General features: G+C 45.1%; 2 protein-coding genes across 2 annotated transcripts; one reads left to right on the top strand and one right to left on the bottom strand.

Moving 5' to 3' along the window:
- Window positions 1-8,004: 8,004 nt before the first annotated feature.
- On the top strand, window positions 8,005-11,940 carry LOC100275544 (uncharacterized). Its single transcript, NM_001374073.1, has 3 exons — window positions 8,005-9,537; window positions 11,260-11,306; window positions 11,390-11,940. Exons 1-3 carry the CDS (start codon window positions 8,329-8,331, stop codon window positions 11,502-11,504), a joined length of 1,371 nt encoding a protein of 456 aa, NP_001361002.1. The 5' UTR covers window positions 8,005-8,328; the 3' UTR covers window positions 11,505-11,940.
- A 2,644-nt stretch (window positions 11,941-14,584) lies between these two features.
- Window positions 14,585-19,546, bottom strand: LOC100281663 (carotenoid isomerase 2). The gene is given in 13 exon segments (NM_001367269.1): window positions 14,585-15,098; window positions 15,251-15,359; window positions 15,452-15,562; window positions 16,323-16,436; window positions 16,508-16,642; window positions 16,754-16,899; window positions 16,996-17,074; window positions 17,158-17,310; window positions 17,388-17,444; window positions 17,557-17,639; window positions 17,851-17,950; window positions 18,053-18,259; window positions 18,921-19,546. Coding segments are annotated over 13 exon segments (1,770 nt in total). The 5' UTR covers window positions 19,323-19,546; the 3' UTR covers window positions 14,585-15,024.
- Between the last annotated feature and the right edge of the window lie 2,825 nt (window positions 19,547-22,371).

The raw sequence follows: 22,371 nt of genomic DNA, 5'->3' as shown, positions 1-22,371 counted from the left end.
TAACTAACCTTGTAGGACCCAACAAGAGTTGGGTACCTAAAACCCAAGCCTAATTTGCCTTGCAGGTTTATGCATCCGGGGGCTCAAGCTGGATTATCGACAGCGGATGCACAAACCACATGACGGGGGAGAAGAAGATGTTCACCTCCTACGTCATGAACAAAGATTCTCAAGACTCAATCATATTCGGTGACGGGAATCAAGGCAAGGTTAAAGGACTAGGAAAAATAGCTATTTCTTCCGAGCATTCCATTTCTAATGTGTTTTTAGTAGAATCGCTTGGATATAACTTGTTGTCCGTTAGTCAATTATGTAATATGGGTTACAACTGCTTATTTACAAGCGTAGATATGTCTGTCTTTAGAAGGAGTGATGGTTCATTAGCTTTTAAGGGTGTACTAGACGGCAAACTCTGTTTAGTTGATTTTTCGAAGGAGGAAGCCGATCTAGATGCATGCTTAATCGCTAAGACTAGCATGGGCTGGATGTGGCATCGCCGTCTAGCACATGTGGGGATGAAGAACCTTCACAAGCTTCTAAAGGGAGAACATGTGTTAGGTCTAACAAATGTAACTTTCGAAAAAGATAGACCTTGTGCAGCTTGTCAAGCAGGTAAACAAGTGGGAAGTGCTCATCACAACAAGAACGTGATGACTACATCAAGACCTCTGGAGCTATTGCATATGGACCTCTTCGGACCCGTCGCCTACCTTAGCATCGGGGGAAGTAAGTATGGTCTTGTTATTGTTGATGATTTTTCCCGCTTCACTTGGGTATTCTTTTTGTAGGATAAATCTGAAACCCAAGGGACCCTCAAGCGCTTCCTAAGGAGAGCTCAAAATTAATTTGAGCTCAAGGTGAAGAAGATAAGTAGCGACAACGAGTCCGAGTTCAAGAACCTGCAAGTGGAGGAGTTTCTTGAGGAGGAAGGAATCAAGCAAGAGTTCTCCGCTCCCTACACACCCACAGCAAAACGGTGTGGTAGAGAGGAAGAACAGGACGCTTATAGACATGGCGAGGACGATGCTTGGAGAATTCAAGACGCCCGAGCGGTTTTGGTCGGAAGCTGTGAACACGGCTTGCCACGCCATAAACCGGGTCTACCTTCATCGCCTCCTCAAGAAGACGTCATACGAGCTTCTAACCGGTAACAAACCCAACGTTTCGTATTTTCGAGTTTTTGGGAGTAAATGCTACATTCTCGTGAAGAAATGTAGAAATTCAAAATTTGCTCCCAAAGCCGTAGAAGGGTTTTTGTTAGGTTATGACTCAAATACAAAGGCGTATAGAGTCTTCAACAAATCATCGGGTTTGGTTGAAGTCTCTAGCGACGTTGTATTTGATGAAACTAATGGCTCTCCGAGAGAGCAAGTTGATCTTGATGACGTAGATGAGGATGATGTTCCAATGGACGCGATTCATACCATGGCGATTGGAGATGTGCGACCATAGGAACACCAAGAGAAAGATCAACCTTCTTCCTCAACAACGGTGTACCCCCAACTCAAGATGATGAGCAGGTACCTCAAGAGGAGGCGTGTGATCAAGGGGGAGCACAGGATGTCCAAGATGAGGAGGAAGAAGTACCACAGGCCCCTCCAACTCAAGTTCGAGCGATGATTCAAAGGAATCATCCCATCGACCAGATTTTGGTTGACATTAGCAAGGGAGTAACCACTCGCTTTAGATTAGCTAATTTTTGTGAGCATTACTCTTTTGTCTCTTCTATTGAGCCTTTCAGGGTAGAAGAGGCCTTGCTAGATCCGGACTGGGTGTTGGCCATGCAGGAAGAGCTCAACAACTTCAAGTGAAATGAAGTTTGGACACTGGTGCCGCGTCCCAAGCAAAACGTTGTGGGAAACAAGTGGGTGTTCCGCAACAAACAGGACGAGCACGGGGTGGTGACAAGGAACAAGGCTCGGCTTGTGGCAAAAGGTTATGCCCAAGTCGCAGGTTTGGACTTTGAGGAGACTTTCGCTCCTGTGGCTAGGCTAGAGTCGATTCGTATTTTGTTAGCCTATGCCGCTCACCATTCTTTCAGGTTGTTCCAAATGGACGTGAAGAGCGCTTTCCTCAACGGGCCAATCAAGGAGGAGGTGTACGTGGAGCAACCCCCTGGCTTTGAGGATGAACGGTACCCTGACCACGTGTGTAAGCTCTCTAAGGCGCTCTATGGACTTAAGCAAGCCTCAAGAGCATGGTATGAATGCCTTAGAGACTTTTTAATTGCTAATGCTTTCAAGGTTGGGAAAGCCGATCCAACTCTTTTCACTAAGACTTGTGATGGTGATCTATTTGTGTGCCAAATTTATGTCGATGACATAATATTTGGTTCTACTAACCAAAAGTCTTGTGAAGAGTTTAGCAGGGTGATGACTCAAAAATTCGAGATGTCGATGATGGGCGAGTTGAACTACTTCCTTGGATTCCAAGTGAAGCAACTCAAGGACGGCACCTTCATCTCTCAAACGAAGTATACGCAAGACTTGCTCAAGCGGTTTGGGATGAAGGACGCCAAGCCCACAAAGACTCCAATGGGAACCGACGGGCATGTCGACCTCAACAAAGGAGGTAAGCCCGTTGATCAAAAGGCATACCGGTCTATGATAGGGTCTTTACTTTATTTATGTGCTAGTAGACCGAATATTATGCTAAGCGTATGCATGTGTGCTAGATTTCAATCCAACCCAAGGGAGTGTCACCTTGTGGCCGTTAAGCGAATTCTTAGATATTTAGTCGCTACGCCTTGCTTTGGGATCTGATATCCAAAGGGGTCTACCTTTGACTTGATTGGATATTCAGACTCCAATTATGCTGGATGTAAGGTCGATAGGAAGAGTACATCAGGGATGTGCCAATTCCTAGGAAGGTCCCTGGTGTCGTGAAGTTCTAAGAAACAAACTTCCGTTGCCCTATTCACCGCTGAGGCCGAGTACGTTGCCGCAGGACATTGTTGTGCGCAACTACTTTGGATGAGGCAAACCCTCCAGGACTTTGGCTACAATCTGAGCAAAGTCCCACTTCTATGTGACAATGAGAGTGCAATCCGCATGGCGGACAATCCTGTTGAACACAACCGCACAAAGCACATAGACATCCGACATCACTTTTTGAGAGACCACCAGCAAAAGGGAGATATCGAAGTGTTTTATGTTAGCACCGAGAACCAGCTAGCTGATATCTTTACCAAGCCTTTAGATGAGAAGACCTTTTGCAGGCTGCGTAGTGAGCTAAATGTCTTAGATTCGCGTAACTTGGATTGAAATAGAGCATACATGTGTTTTATGCCTTTAATCATGTTCCTTTATGCATTTTATTGCTTATTTACGGTGCTCAAGTTGTGCAAGGGATCCCCGGACCTCACAAGTCCATGTGTGAATGATGCACAAACTTAGGGGGAGAAATGCCACAACTTGACCCTTTGAGACTAACCGTGTGCTTGAGTTTTCTTAAATTAGTCTCAAAGGAGGATTGAAAGGGAAAAGGTGAACTTGGACCATGCAAGACTTCCATTGCACTCTGATGAGAGGGTAACTTACTCCAAGTTCATCTTCGTGCTCTTATTGCCTTTTTACTCTTAATTGAAAATTTTGGTGAGGCAATGGGGTTTAAGGGCCAATAATGATCCCGTTTTGGTGCTTAATGCCAAAGGTGGAGAAATTAAGGCCAAAGCAAGAAATGGATCAGCTACCACTTGAGGATTTTGAAAATAGTAGAGTTAGAGCTTTTGTTTTGTCAAAATACTCTTATTGTCTCTTATTGTCAAAAGTTGGTCTCTTGTAGGGAGAATGGTTGATTATGGGAAAAAGGGGGAGTTTTTGAATCTTTTATCAATTTCTCTTGGAATACCTCTCTCTATACCTCAACAAGTGATTTCGACTTAGAGATAGGAAATTGAGTTTGATTTGCAAAAACAAACCAAGTGGTGGCAAAGAATGATCCAAATATGTCAAATTTGAATCAAATACAAATTTTTGTTCTCATTTGCATTGATGTTGCACTTCTTTAGTTGCTTTTTGTTGTGTTGGCATAAATCACCAAAAAGGGGGAGATTGAAAGGGAAATGTGCCCTTGGGCCATTTCTATAATATTTTGGTGATTTAGTGCTCCACACAAATGCTTTGAGTAATATTTGTGCCAAAGACTCAAGAAGTGCAAATCAAGATTAAAGGTATGTTTCTAGACTTAGTACATTGTTTTGAAGACTAATGTATTGTGTCTAAGTGCTAGAAACAGAAGAAATCGCTTTGGAGAGAAGTTGGCTGTGTTCAGCCAAAAGGCAGCTCGGTCTGGGTGCACAGGACTGTCCGGTGGTGCACCGGACAGTGCCCGGTGTGCCAAGACCAGTCCCGGTGAACAGCCTGCTCTCGGGTCTTGACGGCGGCGTACGGCTATAAATCACCGGACTGTCCGGTGAGTCGTCTGCGGCGAAGTCACTGCTCTCGGGAATCAAGTCAACAGCGCACGACTATAATTCACCGGACTGTCTGGTGAGGCACCAGACTGTCCGGTGAGCCAACGGTCGGGCGCGCCAACGGTCGGCCGCGCAATCCGCGCGTGACGCGTGGCCGAGCCAACGATCGGATGGGGGCACCGGACTGTCCGGTGCGCCAACGGCTCCAAATCTTCAACCGTCGGTTGCGCCAAATTTGGAAAGCAATCTGCACCGGACTGTGAACAGGGGATGTCCGGTGGTGCACCGGACTGTCCGGTGCGCCATCCGACAGAAGGCAAGATTTGCCTTCCTGGATTACTTCCAACGGCTCCTAGCTGCCTTGGGGCTATAAAAGGGACCCCTAGGCGCATGGAGAAGAACACCAAGCATTCTTTGAGCATCCCTAAGCACCAAGACTCCATTTTCACGCATTTGATTCTTTGTGATAGCAACTAGAGCTCCATTTGAGTAGAGAACTCTTCGGGTTGTGTTGCGAGCTCGAGTTGTGACTTGTGTGCGTGTTTGTGCTCTGATTTTGTGTCTTCTGTGCGTTGCTTTTCCCACCCTTACTTCCGTGCTTCTTTGTGATCATAAAATTGTAAGGGCGAGAGGCTCCAAGTTGTGGAGATTCCTCGCAAGCGGGATATAGTAAAACAAAGAGAAACACCGTGGTAGTCAAGTGGGTCTTTGGACCACTTGAAAGGGGTTGAGTGCAACCCTCGTCCGTTGGGACGCCACAACGTGGAGTAGGCAAGTGTTGGACTTGGCCGAACCACGGGATAAACCACCGTGCCTCTCTGTGTTGATTTCTTTGTGGTTATCGTGTTTAGCAAGAACTACTCTCTAGCCACTTGGCTTTATTGTTCTAACACTTAATCAAGTTTGTGGCCTTGAGTTTTAAGTTTTTACAGGATCACCTATTCACCCCCCTCTAGGTGCTCTCAGGAGGGCCCGAACATGCGGTCCAGTGCAGCGCAGATAGAAAAGCTACCAATTTGTCTTCCACTGCTCGAGGATGCGTTGGTTCCAAAGTTTTACCAACATCCTCCGAGGGCGCCAATTTGTCTCCTCGAGGTGGCCTAGGTAGAGTAAAAGGCCCTTTACTCGGAGATTTGCCCGACCATCCCAACTCCGACCGATGAGTGTCCAAACATCGGGCCGACGTCACAACATCCTCCTGCAAAAAAGACAACACACAGGCAGAGTCCAAAGATGGGAGACGTCGAACAATAACATATGCTTGAATATCCCCTAAGGCCATCCATGAAAAGCTGAACAAAGTACAGTGGATCCGTATGGCGCCCATAAGCTACCAAATTGTCCACAAGGGTCATGATCTGTTCTACATACTCCGACACTAATGATGTTTGTTGGATCCGGAAGAGCATACGAATAAACACTCCATACTCATCTTTACCAAACCGTTCTAGTAACGACCAACAAAATGATGCCCACTACTACACCCAAAATTGGTCGTCCAGACAAGACAACCAACGAGCGACCGACCAACAAAATGCATCAATGTGACCTTGACCCAAATAGGTTATTGTACCACATACATGTCAAAGTAGTCATGACTGCGCCGGATCCACAATTTTGGATTCTCCTTGTCAAACATCGGAAAACTTAATATAAGAAGATTTCCGCGATCCGCTCCACACGTACCACATCCACACGACAAACCCCCACGGTGGATCTCAGACCCAAACACACGACAATCACTTGCTATCGATACAAGAACTAGATAAGGCATTAATGGCATACCCTAGGGCAGAAGTGAGTACTCCCGGGAGCATGGACGACTTGTCGATGAGAGCATTCCCAATTCTTGGACAGCTTGCCGACTTCCAGGCGCAAATCATCGACGACCCCTTCGAGACTCATGCGCCAATCATCGAACAACCTGGCTGCTTTCTCCACCTCCTGGACTTGCTTAATCTGCTCCACCGCAAAGTCCGAGAAAGTCGACTCCTAGTGCACTTCCTAATCGACAAAACGACGATCCCATTTGTCGTCATGATCAACGAACCTCCATGCAATCTCATCAAGGATGATCTGAGTATTAGGATTCATCACCACTCGCTGTAGCCGCGAACACGTGAGGTACGAGTGATTCACCGGCTGCTCCAGATCGAACACCAGCGATGAATAATATGCCCGAGAACCCTTGTCTTCGATACCCACTTGTTAGCCTCCGTTTAGATCACTCAACGTATGCATTATTACATGGTTTGGCAATGGAGAAGAGGAGGAAGGAGGAAGAAGACGTGGAGAAGAAGGAAATATTTGTTTGATACATGCACGCTAGACACTACGCTCTTCCTATCTATATGCTATATTGTAGTGCGTTCAGCCAATCGGGCCCAATGACCCTTGCATTCTCCTTCCTGGGCCTGTAGCTCCGCCGCAGCCCACTTGACCTTGTTTCCAGTCTGGCACCAGCCTTGCCTTCTCCACTTGATCATGTTCCCTAACCGACACTTGCCTTGCGAGCCATGGACTTGCTCCCATGATGGTTCTGCTTGTCAGCCTGCATCGCTCATCGAGTGGATTCATGAGAAATCAACAACCAGAGAATTGCTCTCATTCGGCAACATTTGGTCGAGGCTCAACAGTGTACGAAGAATTAGAGCAAAGTATAATAAGGTGGTGTAGGCAGGATGTAAGACATGCCACGTCAGGTTTATGGTGACATGGAAGAGAGAGAAGAAAAATGGGCTGCTCACTAATAGTCAGCTAAAATCAGGTTGCTCACGGACTCCATCTTCATAGTCTTAATAGAAAGAGACAGACCAAGCATTAAATATACAACTTGCATTGTTATATAACTAGACTTTTAGTTGACTATATATAATATATGGCAGCTTCATATAGTCTGGTGTAGTAGGCTATATTATTAAACTTGCTAATAGGCGGCCAAATCTTGTTCTGAACGCCAAGTGATTGGGTCTATTTGAAGATTCAGCCGCGCATTGAGCAGCACCCGTCTTCGGTGTAAAACCAGACACGCCCTAGGTTTATGGACCGAAGCGTCCTTTCGCGCCTACGCGGCTACGCCATTTCGAATTCGAACTGAAGGATGGCGGCCCACCAGGGGCCGCTTTTTAAACCCGCCCGACCCGGTGCGTCGTAGGCGTAGCTGGTCGGTCCGCGGGCCGTCCGCTTCGCGTCTCAATCATTCACTCTCGAGGCCCACACGGCAGCGTTACTGTGTGAACTGCAACGTCGGTCACTCACATGTTGTAGTGTAACTCGTGTGCCACGACTCCATGCATTCTGGATTCATTATTTATTATTATTATTAAACGAAATATAAACCGAGCCAGGTAGGTAGGCAGGCAGGCTGCTGGACACATATGATACGGCCAACCCGCGGGCGGTCCCCTTCCCCTTGCATACGCAGCACGCCAACCCACCACGGTCAGTTTGCTCAGATCCGGGAAGGCGGGAGAACCCCTCGTCTCCTGTCCTGGCCACTGCCGCACGGTTTCGGCGTCCGCCGTGACGCTCGCCAGCGACCGGGCTTGCAAATATCCGCCCGCCCCGAACCAGCCGATTCGGCGGCCGTGGTCCTGGTCCGTCCCCTCCCCACCCCGCGTCCCCGCCACGGGACGGGACCAACAGCTCCCGCGCCCGCCGCCGAGCCCGAGACGAGAACGCCGCCCTTCCCAACCCTGCTCGCCTTGCCCCCTTGCACTCTTGCCAGAACAAATCCCCTCGTCAAAACTTACTATAATATCCTGGCGTAGCCCCGTCTCCCCCCTGCCGGCGCCTTTCACGCCGTGCCTCTCCCACGCCTTGACCACGGCCACCCGCGCCTCCTCGCCTCCCGCAAGCCCACCCCGCGCGCGCCCGCCCCGGCGGCGTTGGCGTCTCCCTCCTCTCCGGCCGCTATGGCAGGGGAGAACGACCCCCGCAGCGGCGGCGGTCCCGTTCCCGTCGACGCGTGCCCGCTCTGCGGCGGGGCCAACGGGCCCCCCTCGCGCGTCGCCCTCGCCAGGCGGGCCCCGCCCGGCGACGCCCTCGCGCTGGCGGTGGCGTTGTCCCCCGCCGACGAGGCGTCCGCGCTGCGCGAGGCGCTGGCGCGGCACCGGCGCGGCGTCGCGGACCTGCAGGCGGAGCTGGAGGCCGAGCGCGGCGCCGCCGCGGGCGCCGCCAGCGAGGCCATGTCCATGATCCTGCGCCTGCAGCGCGAGAAGTCTGAGGCCATGATGGAGGCGCGCCAGTACCGGCGCTACGCCGAGGAGCGGTTCGCGCACGACGCCGCCGAGGCCGCCGCGCTGCACGACGCGCTCGGCCGCCGCGACGCCGCCGTCCGCTCGCTCGCCGCCAGGCTCCGGTCCTGCCAGGCGCGCCTGCTCCACCTCGGCTTCCCTTCCCCGTCCTCCCCGACCCCGACCGCGGCCGAGGCCGAGGCCGACCATCCCTTCTCCTCCTCCGACGGCGACGACGGTTACCATTCCGTCCACTGCCTCGACGACCACCTCGCCGACGAGGGCACCCCGCGCGCCCCCCACGGAGCTCCCAGCCCCCCGGACTCCGATAAGCCGGTCGTCATGTTTGGCTCGCCGCGCCGCTCGTCACGCCACGTCCGCACGTTCTCCGGCGACGGCGGCCCGTACAGCTGCCGGGTCGCGCTGGCCGACGAGTTCCCGCTCTTCACGGACAGGGACGCGCCGGGGCAGGACGACGAGGAGGAGGCCGACCGGGTGTACACGGTTGACGCGGTGCATGGCGTGCCGGTCATGGCGCCTGACGACGACTGCTGCGACTTTGGGACCACGTGGGAGGGCGAGGTGGGCGCTCGTGCTGGGGCCGCGGGCTGGGCGGAGGAGGACGAGATACAGGAACTCAAAGCCAGGTTGCACGCGTTGGAGGCGGATCGGGAGTCTATGCGGCACGCCATCATGGCCATGGGAGATGAGAAGGCGCAGGTCGTTCTGCTCAGGGAGATCGCTCAGCAGCTCTGCAGGGACGCGGCACCGTTCCCTGCTGTCCCGCTCAAGGTGCAGCCAAGGCCACAGCCGTTTGTCATGGCACAGAGGAAGGTGGTGAAGAGGCACTCGTCCTTCGCTAAGATCTTCATTGTCACAGTGATCAAGGTAAATCCATACAAGTATTGTGTTTCTCTGCTTGATTGCTTCATTATAGTTCTATTGACTTAATTGAGTTCACAAGTAATTGTTCCTTAATGTAATGTTTGCTTCGAGGAATATGTGATATAATTCAGACATGCATTAGAAAGGATAACCTAATATGCAGGACTCTAATCATTGAGTTATCCGAAACACACTATTGCTTGATAATGTGAAATCATTATAGTTGCTCTATTGTATTCCCCGAATTTTGGTGGTCACTTGTCCCTATTGAGCTTTTCGTAAGTAATAGTTGTCTCATTTAATGGACTGGATGGTCATCGCTGTTAGAATTGGAACCGATGCACTCTTTTATTCAAATGCAGAAATATGCGTGATACCCTTTTTCCTCCCCCTGAAAGCAATATACTTAATACAGTGTTTTATGTGGAGATTAAACTGGAAAAAATAGACTCGTCACGTTTTTGTTGATCTTGTCTTGAAGTGTCCATGATTCTCATCTGGAGCTTATATTTTTTTAATACATTAGGGCGTACCACCAGTATTCAAAAATATCTGACCTCTTAAAACTTTAGCTAATGCCACCAGTAGAAATACAGACCGTTACTGTATGTATTCTGTTCAATAAAATGGCAGTATCAGTTTGTACCCACATCTATATATCCAAATTATATGGCTATGATAGTGCTGGGAAAATTAGATGTTTATGATGAACTTGTGGTGGTTATTCATGCTGTTATTTTCTTGAGACGCAGAAACTGCTATACTACAAATATGCTTCTTCTAGTCAAAGAAATTCTCCACTTACATGGGCATGCCGTTTTGCAACTTTGAATAAATCTAAAAACTTATAATATTCGTTTTAATTGCCACTGTAACTGTGGGGACTTAACACAATTACCTAAGGTCTTTATTTATTCCTTAAAGACGCCATGTGCTGCAGCAGAGAGATTGTGCAATGGTCAATGGATGGTTCATAATCCTTTCACTTAGTTCTCTTGCGAAACATTTCTTCCTTCTGTATCTCTTAACAAGGAATCTTCCTGATTTTTTTATTACAAGTCTTCCTGAAATAATCGAGATAATGCCCCTCAACTGCACATGTATATAAATATGGAAAATACGTATGCTGTTGCACGCTATTCCAAATGCTCATCCTTTGTTGTGCACTTACCCAGTACTTCAGCATTATATAGTGCATCGTACCTTAACTAGAGTTATTGGCCATGTGCGTTATCCTGTCACTGTTTCACACTCCAGAACCAGAAGAAAGGGCAACCTAGATTAGTTGAGAACAGGGAATCGATTTTAAACTAGGTTCTTCAATTTATTTTAATGTGCCAACTGCCAAGTCTGCTACCGGATGTTATTGTAAACAAAGGAAAACATGTGACCTTACGATGTCCACATGGTAGTCATCCACCAGGTATAGGATAACTGATGATTGACTAAAAAAAACATGAGCTCTGACTTTTGACTGCACTATGCTTAATTTAAGTGTAATGGCGTGTTGTCTTGTTCTGCTTGTGCAAATTGTGTTATGGTTATTTACTTTAGTTAAATTGTTGCATGTTTCCATTTCTCTGAGCTTGGACTAGAGACATCAATGTAATTCACATCACACCATTTTGATTGTTAGCATCTAGCAAAGATTAGTGCTGTACAGGGTTTGTTTCCATCGGCACCAACTTATTTATTGCTGCCTTGCTTGTTTTATGTGCCATCCAGTGGGTCATGTCTATCTTTTGCTGGCGACGGAAATCAGATCGCGTAAGGTTAGTCCCTAAATCTTGCTCCATTGTCTGATCTTTGGGTGTTACTTTTTTTTTAATATAACCAATGCTTGGTATAATGGCAGGTATCCGATCGGTATGTGTGGGAGCAACGTCGGATTGATGCTGGTACTGGATAGGTTCCCCAAACAGAGACAAAAGAAGATTCCTAAAAGGAAGCTAAGTGCCTCCATTCTTTGATAATCTGATTACAGGCGACCTAGGGAAAGCTGAGTCATGCCTCTGCGATTATCTGACCCGAATGAGCAGTTCTCTGAACATAAAAAGCTGGCTTTGTGAAGAAGCAATTGTTGTCGCACATCGTTCCAACCCTTTTTCCTATGCATTCTTTGGTTGATTTCGTTTTTGGCAATCTAGCTAAAATGTTGATATCCTTTGTGTTTTCTTCCTCTGTCTGCCTTTTTTTTCTACATATATCGTTGATATTCTTTTTTTGTGCAGTAGCATCGAAAAGTCCACTGTGAATAAAACACGGACCATTTTAATCATTAGCAGTAGGCAGCAGAGTTCGTTTTTCTTTTTTCTATGTCACCTTCTCTCCCGTTTTGTGGAACAAAATCATATTCTGTTGTAAGCAAATTTCAAACTGAATAGCTTGTTTTGTGGGGAGACTTTTCTTGTTTTAGTGCTGTGGGATGAAGTCGGTGTAAATTTGAAATTTTGTTTAGAAGAGAATTTTAAATGTCTTGGATATATTTAAAATCTTAGGAGATACTGTAATCAACTTTGTCTATATTATCAACACAGCAGGTCCTATGTCCTAGTAAAGGAGAAGAAGGGTTGTGATACGCTTAATGTGAACTTAGTCATTCTAATGAAAGTAAAATAAAAAAGATTTGTATGCAATGACGGGTCTTTTCGGAATCTAGACATGGTGTTAAATGGACAAAGGTTTGGTTAGTACTCTCTAGGCGAAGCATCATGTCGTGATCTGGGCACGGTGACGAGTGAACAAGGGTCTAATTTTTACTTAGTGGTGCGCTACATTAGTCTTCATATCATTGATAAATGTGAAGGATAAGAAAGCTAGTCGAACCAACTAGAATTTGTTTGGGTAGTTAAAATGTAGGATTTACATGTAAGTTAAGAGAGTTAGTTAAGACAACGACTAGGAGATGTGTAAATGTCTTATGCATCCAAGAGACTAAAGGGGGTTTGTTTGGGATTATAATATGCTCAGATTATATAATCCAATAAATTTTGAGCTAACACTTAGTTCAAAACTTGTTGGATTATCAAATACCTCCTAAATGGAAGGGTGAGAAAGCAAAGGAGGTGGGGAATATATTCTTTAACTTTTGGTATACAGAAACAATTGTAAATAGAAATAGAGCAGAAGTTTTGGTTGATAAGAGCCTTAAGAATGGTGTGGTAGATGTGAGAAGGCAAGCATATATGATTATTTAGTCAAGCTGTCGTCAGTGATTTGGACTTAAAACGTAATTAGTGCGTGTGCCCTTAAATGGACATGATGAGAGTGCTAAGAGACTTCTCTCGAAAGACTTAGATAGCATGGTTAGAGTTATACTTGCTAGTGAGAAGCTTCTTATAGGTGGAGATTTTAATGGAAAGTAGGTACAACAAGTGTAGGTTTTGAGGTGTTTCATGGAGGTTTTAGATATAGTAGTATGAATCAGGAGGAAGGGAAAGACTTCAGGTAGCTTTTGAGTTGTTGATAGTCAACACTTTCTTTCAGAAGAGAACCTTATTTAGTGACATATAGTAGTGACCAACACTCTAGCCAAATTGGCTTTGTCTTTACAAGAGAGAACAAACAAGCATGGTTGGATTGCGAGGTGATACATAGGAAGTGTGTTATCTCTCAACACAAGCTTGAGGTGGTGGACTTTCGTTTTCATGTGCATGCTCGTAGTGATAAACAAGCCGAGATTGATAAAACAAAGTGGTGCAAATTAAAAAGGGAAGACATTATAAATCTTTCAAGAAAAGGGTCATAGAAGAGGATACTTGGAAGGAAGAAGATGGTGCAAACAATATGTAGGAGAGGATGTCAACCTGCTGTTATGATCTAGATGCCTAGAGGTGGTAAATGGTCTATAAAAATTCTTTTCAAGGCCACAACACTAGAGCAAAGCTTCATTAGTATAAAAGATGGCACAAATGCAAACCCTTGATGGAGCTCTATTTCACAACAAGTAAGCCTCTCAAACAATTTTAGTTACTATGTTTCTAAGTCGATTTCACTGAAACATACAAATTAACAACTACACTAGGGAGCTTATTAGAGAACTAAAAATATCTAGTTACAATTATAAGCTACTATAGATTTACTTAAACAATTTCCAAACAAGACAATATGAATGTAAATGCAAGTGTGCTAGCGGTTAAACAGAATCGAGCAAGTGAGTGAATATAATGATTTATCCCTGAGGTTCTGTTGCTTGTCGATAACCTACATTCTCGTTGTGGAGAGTCCAAATTATGTGGTTCATGCACTAATTAGCATCACATGTCAAGCCCAACACTTGGGCACCATAAGAACCACATTAGAGAGACACTTCAACTAGCCATGTTTTCGCTATAGTTTCTCTATACGTGTACATGAACATAAAGAGTGCAAAAGAGCTTATGGAGGCTATCAAACATAAGGATGGTGCCTCCTAAGTTGGGCATGAATTATATGACATCATGTGTTATCATGACTATAAGCCTTACCAACCACCAACTTCAAGAATAAGATAAATATAGAAGATATGGTTTGCTATGTCTGTGGCAAGACTGGGCACTTTACCAAAAAAAAAATGACATGACAGGAAGGGCAGCAAGAAGAGTTAGTAAAGACAGAATAAATATGTTAAGATGATTGTGAGCGATGTTGGAGCAACAGGGTATGGTAATACATTTTTTTTCATCATATATCTAGATGGTTAAGTAGTCATGTCTCAATTTGGACTATTCACTAGTAAAGGCTATATGATGCTTGTTCTATTTTCCCTTTCAGGTTTTAATAAGTTGTTCTAAACCATGCTAATCATTTGGGTGATGCCGATGAGCTCAATGTGTGGCATTCTGGTTTATGTCATGTTAATTTTCAAAGCATCTCTCTGTTATCTACTTTGTGTTTAATTTCTAAACTGGCTGTGGGCAAAGGTTTGAAGTGTCAAGCTTGTAAGCAACCAAAAAAAAAACCTTCACTATGGCGTGGACAACGATCATGATCCATCCAATTGGCACGACGCTCACCGGGAATCTTGCTAACTGATTATCTGATTTAATCTGTACCATGAGCTGCTACATCATTGTGATCCAAAATTTTTGACACAATTCACTATGCCGTGCAACCTGTATCCTGGTACAATTGAGAAAGTGTCTTTGAAGAATCTAGTTGGAGAACAATTACACTGTTTGGCATACCATGTAACTTGTACCTAAGTGATGCAACATCGCAATTGACAATTTGTTTTCTATATGCGCGGGAGCGCACCGTACCGTGTCAAGCACGCGCAGCTTCAGACACTTGGGTTGCCAATTAGGATTACTACTATATAAACCCAGCACAATTATCTGCAGGTGCTCATGATGGGCGACCACATGCTGCTAGCCCAGCCTCGATTGTACACGGCACACCCATGACAGAACCCGGCCACTCAGATGATAGTGCAGAATCCGAACTCTAGTTAAACATCAGCCTTTTGAAAGAAGATGAGGTCCATTTTCCCACTTTGTCTAATATACCGTCCTATGCAAGTGTTCTCAGCCATCTGAGTAGCCCAAGAAGACCAGCATCTAGAACTGGAGACTTCTGCTCTAGTCCTGGAAGAAGGGTAAAGCAGTAAAAAAAAAGAAATTGCGAGTCAAGAGTTCTACTCTCTAAGACCTGGCATCAAACAAGCGACTAATTCTGTCTTACTGAACCATTAAGCTATCCCTGTTCAGGGACAGACGCAGTGAAAACTGGAACTTACCAATATCTGCAGCAACTCGGTGAGCACACATGATCCCTGAGAATGCTACAGCTATGACACCTTGCCCGGGGAAACAGCTGTCACCGACACAGTAAAGGCCATCTATTGACTGTAAATTGAGAACCCAAGTTTCAGTTCAACGAAATCTGAGGACATCCAGTTCATCAAGTCACCCAAAGGGAGATGATTCCTGATACTTACGGTAGTATTGAAAGGCATAGCCAGTAATCCCTTCGGTTTACCCCGTGGCATTGGTCCATATGTACCGTCATTTCGAGCAAGAAATCTTCGGTGTGTTTTTGGTGAGCCTACCTGATGAAACAAAACAAGTTACGCATTACAAGAGTGACTGGTACCAGAAGTCAGAACAGTGCCATTAAATTTACTGCATATAATTATAACCAGAACACACAGTGGCGGAGGACAAAATAATAATGAGGTATGGCTGAAGGACAAAAAAAAAAAAACATGATGCAACACATAGGACTCAAACCTAGAACCTGTTGATTGCAAACAGTATGGACTTACCACTACACCAAACATGATTTTAAGGTATAGCTCTAGCCATAGTTGACCATAATGGGTGCTCCGCCACTGAGAACACATGCAACTAGGCTACAAAAGTTCTGATGCATTATATTTTGCTAGACTTGTGATTCATAGAACTCGATACTTTCGAACTCGCAACTCAACTCGCTTTGACAATTTCCCATCAAGAAGCTGCACCTAACAGAAGGTCTGGAAACCACACTACAATTATTCGATACGGGTTATTTTAAAGAGTTTGTTCAAGAGATTTGTGTCGGTGGTCATTACTCTCCTCGTTCCTCAAGGGTATCCACATACTGGAATGATATTGCCACGAGCAAAGTAGTCATCAAAAAATGACAAATATACTAGATGGACTTTCCTGATTCACCATATACACATTCAAGCATATGCTAATCTTCCTTTCACCATCAACTGCTTAACAGTTGCTAGAATGCACTTCAAAGTTCATACAAGAATTGATCAAAATCCAAACAGTGGAACAAATATAAATAGGATCACACCATGGAAGGCAAGAAGGTACCTCTTTGAGGACTATTGAATCTTGAAGACCAGGAAACAACTTCTTTTCAAGCCTTCTTATAATCTCATTGGCCACCACCTCTTTTTTCTCTTCATATTCCTTCCTAGAAAGACCCTGCCAATGAACAAAACACAGTGTATCTTAATACTGATGAAATGTGTGTTCAACTAGAACACAGTCCTTACCTCCCAATCTTCTATGCCTGCTGTAGTAAATATATGAAGTATATGATGTCCTTCGGGAGCTAATGATGGATCAAGAACTGTAGGGATACTTAAAAATATGCTTCCATAAGGCTTTTCCAAATTATTCCAATTATCCTGCCAATTACAGACTTGATTAATACAGACTCAAACAGGTTATACAAAGAAAATGCCACTGATGTCAAACTCTCAGCAATACCACATTCCCAGTGGTGAACACATGCATACCTCAAGTATAAAATGGTGGCAGTCAGTGCCAGCAGGCAGAACTGACGCTTTGACACCCATATGAATTGAAAGGAATGATGGTGCCTTAACGTAATTCTTTTGAAAGTTTTTCTCCTCTTCTGGAAGTTCCTCTTTCACGAGTTTTCCTGTACATTCAAGAAAAAACAATTTAAAACTGCAAATAAGTGAAAATGAAAGAACTAGTTTTTTTAATGTTCCAATTGAAGATACATTAGAATTACCAAACGTGTCCCATCTGGTGGCATTTGATATCACTGTTTTAGCAAAGAACTCCTTCCCATTTGATAACCTCACCCCAACCTGGAGTACAGAAGTGCTCAGCTAAGATACAAAACCCAATAAGTTCACATATTTAAGTCTGTAAAGGACTAAAGGTAACTCACAGCCTTTCCATTTTCAAGAATAACGTTGGTTACATTCGCCTTGTAACGGATTTCGCTGCCCTTTTCAACAAGGCCATCTGCCAGGGATATTGCAATACCACCAACGCCACCAACTGGATAATTAATCCCTCCAAAGTGCCTATCGCACAAGACCTGTTATATTGGCATTAAGATAACAGAAATCCAAATGAATTTGAAATGAAGATCCAGAAGATTAAGATTGAACTTACCATGCTTGCATTTATCATGGGTGTTTGCAAGGCATTGACTGTGCTCACAATAAAACACTACAAAGATAATTAATAATCATGAACTTTTCACTAAACTAGTATTGACTGAAGATCACAGGCTCCAAAGAGGAAAACTTGAAAAGTGAGTCAACTCACAAATCTCTCATACCTCGGCATCTATGAAGGAGAGTAGCTCCTGATCTTTTATGAACTTGCGAGCGATATCCCCAGCATTCTGTGGCAAATAATAAGCTGAAAGGGAGATAGATCTGTGACTTTTATTGTGAATATGATGTACTATTCAAAAAGAAGAAGAAAAACTCCAACACATGCCAAATAATTCTTACATTTTTTTTGTAAGAATGTATTTTCTTCATATTAATTTAGCTAATTCCTTGTGTAATTTCTCTAGACTGTAAATAGTACATTTTTCAATTTGAATGCAGGGCTGCAGTCTTTATACCTAGAGTTAAGCATTCCCGAGGCTTCTGGAAAAATTGCCGAAAAAGATAAAGGGGTTCCTCTAGAGACTTCAGCTCCAACGAATTTAGTGAATTGAAGATCTGTTGAAATGTGAGTGTTAGACAATCACTGTAATTTCTAACATCGCACTATCATCTATAATACAAGAGTACGAGATGCAGGTAAGAAACTGAAGACAGTACCGTCCAGCATGTATCGTAGAATTTAAGGATCCCTTCTTTCTCGTGAGGGAATTTGCTGACCAGTTCGTTGATGAAGTCTTCATACTTCCTATGCACAAGGACAGAGAGATCACCGGGTAGGTGGAAATGAACTGTAGAAGGGTCTGGTAGAACTCTCATCTTACGCCCAACTGCTTCCAATGCTTGTGTGATCAAATTCAAGTTACCCTGGATAACAGCATATGTCATACTGACTAAAATTTGCAATGAGTGGTTATATAAGAAGCTATAAGACCAGCATTACCGTCCCAACCAGTCAAGTACCATCCGAGCACAGTAACACATGCACACCGGAGGGCATTAACCCACCTACTCATGCCAATTCGCTGAAGCGCTGATGAGATAAACGTGCATAGCCCTTGAACCAACAATGCACACTAGTGTGCATCGGGCACTGCACGTCCCTCTGATACTTAGGCATGTATATTAGCACATTTGAGACGCAATATAGGGGTGTTTGGTGTCTCTAGACTAATTTTTAGTCCCTATATTTTATTCTATTTTAGTTCCTAAATTGTTAAATATAGAAACTAAAACAGCAATTTAGGAACTAAATAGAATAAAATAGAGGGACTAAAATTAGTCCCTAAAACAAAACATACTGTCTGCAATTCCATCAGGGTTATCCGATGGCATAGAGCAGCCGCAGAGCAGAGTAAACTGTAGAGTACCTAACGCAGTTAACAACAGCTGAGCAGTCCAAAACCAATCGCATTCACCAAGCTCTCTAGAGCATCGCAAGCTCATCAATCAGCACACCCTAACACGAAACCTCACTTCCCAGAAACGCGCACGCGCAGAACCAAAGCCCCCACACTAGCGAACTCACCTTGTCGGAGAAGCCGAACATGACGGAGGAGCCGACGTCGAAGGTGAACCCGTCGCGGCGGTAGTACCCGGAGCTTCCCCCGGGGATGAGGTACTTCTCGAGGACCAGCACCCGCGCGCCCTTGGCCGCGAGCTGCGTCGCCGCCACCAGGCCCCCGATCCCTGACCCGATCACGATCGCATCGTACGGGCCCTCGTCCTCTCCTCCTCCACCTTCGCCGCCCGCTTTCTCCGCGACCGCCACCGCCGCCGCCTTCTCCTATGCCAGCGCGCCTCTCCTGAACCCGCCGACGTTGCGGGGCCCGCTCGCAGCGCAGAGCCGCGTGGCGGGGCGAAGGGAGGCGGCTGGGACGGCGGGGGCGAGGTTAAGCGGGGCATAGAGGCGCGCGGCGAGCGGCGGCATGGCGGTGCCGAGGACCGGGGTGGACGGGACGGTTGCGTTTGGACTGTACGCGGGCGGTGGAAGCGAATCGAGTGGAGTGAAGCCGTTTGGATTGGGACTCGGGAGGACGGATTGGCTCGTGCGGTGGCGACCTGACGTTGCCACGGGTTGGGGGAATCTGGTGGTAAGGGAGGCCGGAGGATTCTCGTCGCTGGCGGGAACGAAGGCGGTGAAGCTAGTTGCAGTGGAGGGCGGAGGACGGTGGATAATGAGATTTTTGACATTATAAACCACGACAGAAGGTAATGGTGACGGTGTTTTGGAAACGGGTTATCCTAACATATTAGTAAACTAGGTAAACAACTTTACGTTGTTATGGATTAAACATATTATGATAAAATATATTAAAATTTTAAAAAAAATCTAATTTTCATTTTATGTTTTTTTATCATCTTTTAAAGTTCTTCGTTTTGATTTTTTTTAACAAACCTATTTGGTGGATCTACATGTGCTTGTATTTAGATGCAATACATGATATCATGTATTATAATTTTTTACTTTTTTATTTTTCATCCTTAGCACAAGTTGGTTGCTGATCATTGCCCAGTTTTAGTTACTTTATGTTACAAGAGCAGATTATTTGAGTGGTCGATAAGCATTGCATTTTAATGTATATGGTGAATTTGTTTCGATGGGTAAGATTTATGTAAAAATTCTTAACTTTAAAAAATATAACAGAAACATAAAATGGAAATTAGAATTTTTTAAAATTTTAATATATCTTATCATAACATGTTCACTCTGTAGCAACGTACGAACGTTCACCTAGTTAGAGCAACTCCAAGAGTCTCCTAAACAATTGTTCCCAAAAACTATGTATTAGGGGTTCCGCTAAAAAACTTTTTCCCCAAAATCTTATCTTCGCACAACAGTTCCCTAATAATTTACTCTCCAATACTTTAAATTTGTGACACGTCATCAATTATCGGACTATCTTCTACCCACCGTCAAGAGTTCTTCATGATAATTGCCTGCCAAAACATGGGATTCTGGGAGCTCCTCTGGCACATGTAAGACTAGCAAGCCGGTGATTCACAGCAGAGCTTGCGACGCGTTCAAATTACATTCTGATGTTCATAGGAGTGGAAATGTAGGAGTCGTATACTTTGTAGAAACCGACTGCGTCATAAAAATAAGCTGGCAACTAGTATATATTATGATGTTCACGGTACATGGAATGAAAGAAACAACAGCAACATCTTATATATGCTGTGCAGGAATTAAGCACACGATCATGCATAAAAATAAGCTAGCAACAGGCATGCACGCTAATGCCATCACTAAAAGCAAGCTTCCACTCTGAATATGAACATCAGATCTATGTCAGCACTTCATAGGGTAGGGTACTTCATGCTGATTGACTGCTAACACATGGGGCACAAGAGCTCCTCTGGCACTTGTAGGATCAATCACGATGGTCAGAAGTAGTATCAAGACAAGTAAACAGGCAATTCAGAGCAGAGCTTGCGAGAGATTCAGATTTACGCCGGCACATCGCGTTCAGCACTGATCAATAGAACAGCTGCACAGTGCATCACATTCAGCTCTGATCGTAGCGACAGAACAAACACGGAGAAACAGAAACAACAAGAAGCAATCACAGTCAGGCAGGTTGAGCAAGTCTACTCCTCAGCACTCGAGGATGCACTGGAGGTGGAACTCGTGCTTGCAGCTGGTCTCCTCTCAGCAGGGGCACGTACCTGTACAGCGGAGGGATCGCTGGAGGTGAAGGCCTCGAGAGTCGAGACAGATGTTGCAAGCGTCAACGTGACCGTCCTGGACGCCGCCCTCCACCAAAGGTCGTCACATCTGCACGGCTGCCCGTCTTTCCACCACCAGCTACCGGATGCGCACGAAGGGGAAAGAAGTCGCGGGAAGCTGCTGGATGCGCGTGCTCGAGTGGATTGGGGAAATGTTTGCCTCACCAATATATGTGGGACACATCGATGTGGATGCGGGACACTGGAAAATTACGAAGAAGATTAGGAGTCTGTTGGAGGCGAGAAAATGATAGTCGAATGCAAAAAAGTTTTTTCGGGTTGGTTTACAGCATTTGTTGGAGTTGCTCTTAGTTATTAAAAAGACAGGATTGACAAAATGCTTTATGCAGGTTTTAAAGCCCAAAATAATACAAGAATAATAATCACATGTGCACAGGTCTATGGAAATTGAAATATGAGGGCTCTTGACTGCTATTTCCAAAGATTTCCGAAGATAAATCTGAGGAATTGAAAAAGGCTAGAGAAAGTATTGCTCTTGACTGCGCCGAAGCTGGACCTTCGAAAAGTAGGCCAACAGAGCAAGTGAGTGAAAGCTTATTAAATAAAGTATCATCGCCGATACCTGAAGCGGTGTTACTGGAGATTTTGAATTCATCATCCGTCACGCTTCGGGAAAACAACTGACACAGAAGCAAATTGTCGAAGCTCGGCATTACGCTAAGGATCTTGAAAGCATCTAGACCCCTGGTTGGTTTTAGTGATTAATGACAATGTAATGTTATATGTGACTAACGTGTGTTTTTGCAGAGACAAATGGTAAGTTAGGTCGCATTACAGGTAGAAGTACTACAACCGTGAAAACAATCCCAGAGATAAGAACTCGAAGCGACGACTAAAACGACGAAACAAAATGTGAAGGACTACAGAGTCCGAGTGTCAAGGAGATGTGGATACTCGTGATTTAGTTAGGTTTTTTATTCTCTTTTAGCCGTACTATAAAGAGGGGTTGTTGATGAGTAGTTTGACCAAGAGAGTTCTAGTGTAGTGTTGGTGCACATTCACACTCACATACAGTGCTAGGAGTCACTCTAGAACTCACTCACAAGTTAGAACGAAAACCGATTTGAAAATCAGCTGAAAAACAAGAAATAGGGTTTCTGGCCCTGGGGCACCGGACTGTCCGGTGCACCATCTGCCAGGTGGGGCCAAGGTGGCCCTGGGTAAGAGTTTGTTCCCCCAGAAACTCGAGAGCGCTTGTTCCAGAAATGAATTTTAGTGGCGCACCGGAC

Source organism: Zea mays, chromosome 2 (genome assembly GCF_902167145.1).
Source record: "Zea mays cultivar B73 chromosome 2, Zm-B73-REFERENCE-NAM-5.0, whole genome shotgun sequence".
NCBI lineage: Eukaryota > Viridiplantae > Streptophyta > Magnoliopsida > Poales > Poaceae > Zea > Zea mays.
Note: the sequence above shows the minus strand (reverse complement) of the source record. Positions and strands in the feature narration are given on the sequence as shown.

Bases quoted from the DNA above. Each gene is read 5' to 3' on its own strand.
- LOC100275544 (NM_001374073.1), top strand. From the start codon at position 8,329: ATGGCAGGGGAGAACGACCCCCGCAGCGGCGGCGGTCCCGTTCCCGTC. The intron at 9,538-11,259 runs GTAAATCCATAC...TGTGCCATCCAG, and splicing joins TCATTGTCACAGTGATCAAG to TGGGTCATGTCTATCTTTTG. The intron at 11,307-11,389 runs GTTAGTCCCTAA...GTATAATGGCAG, and splicing joins CGGAAATCAGATCGCGTAAG to GTATCCGATCGGTATGTGTG.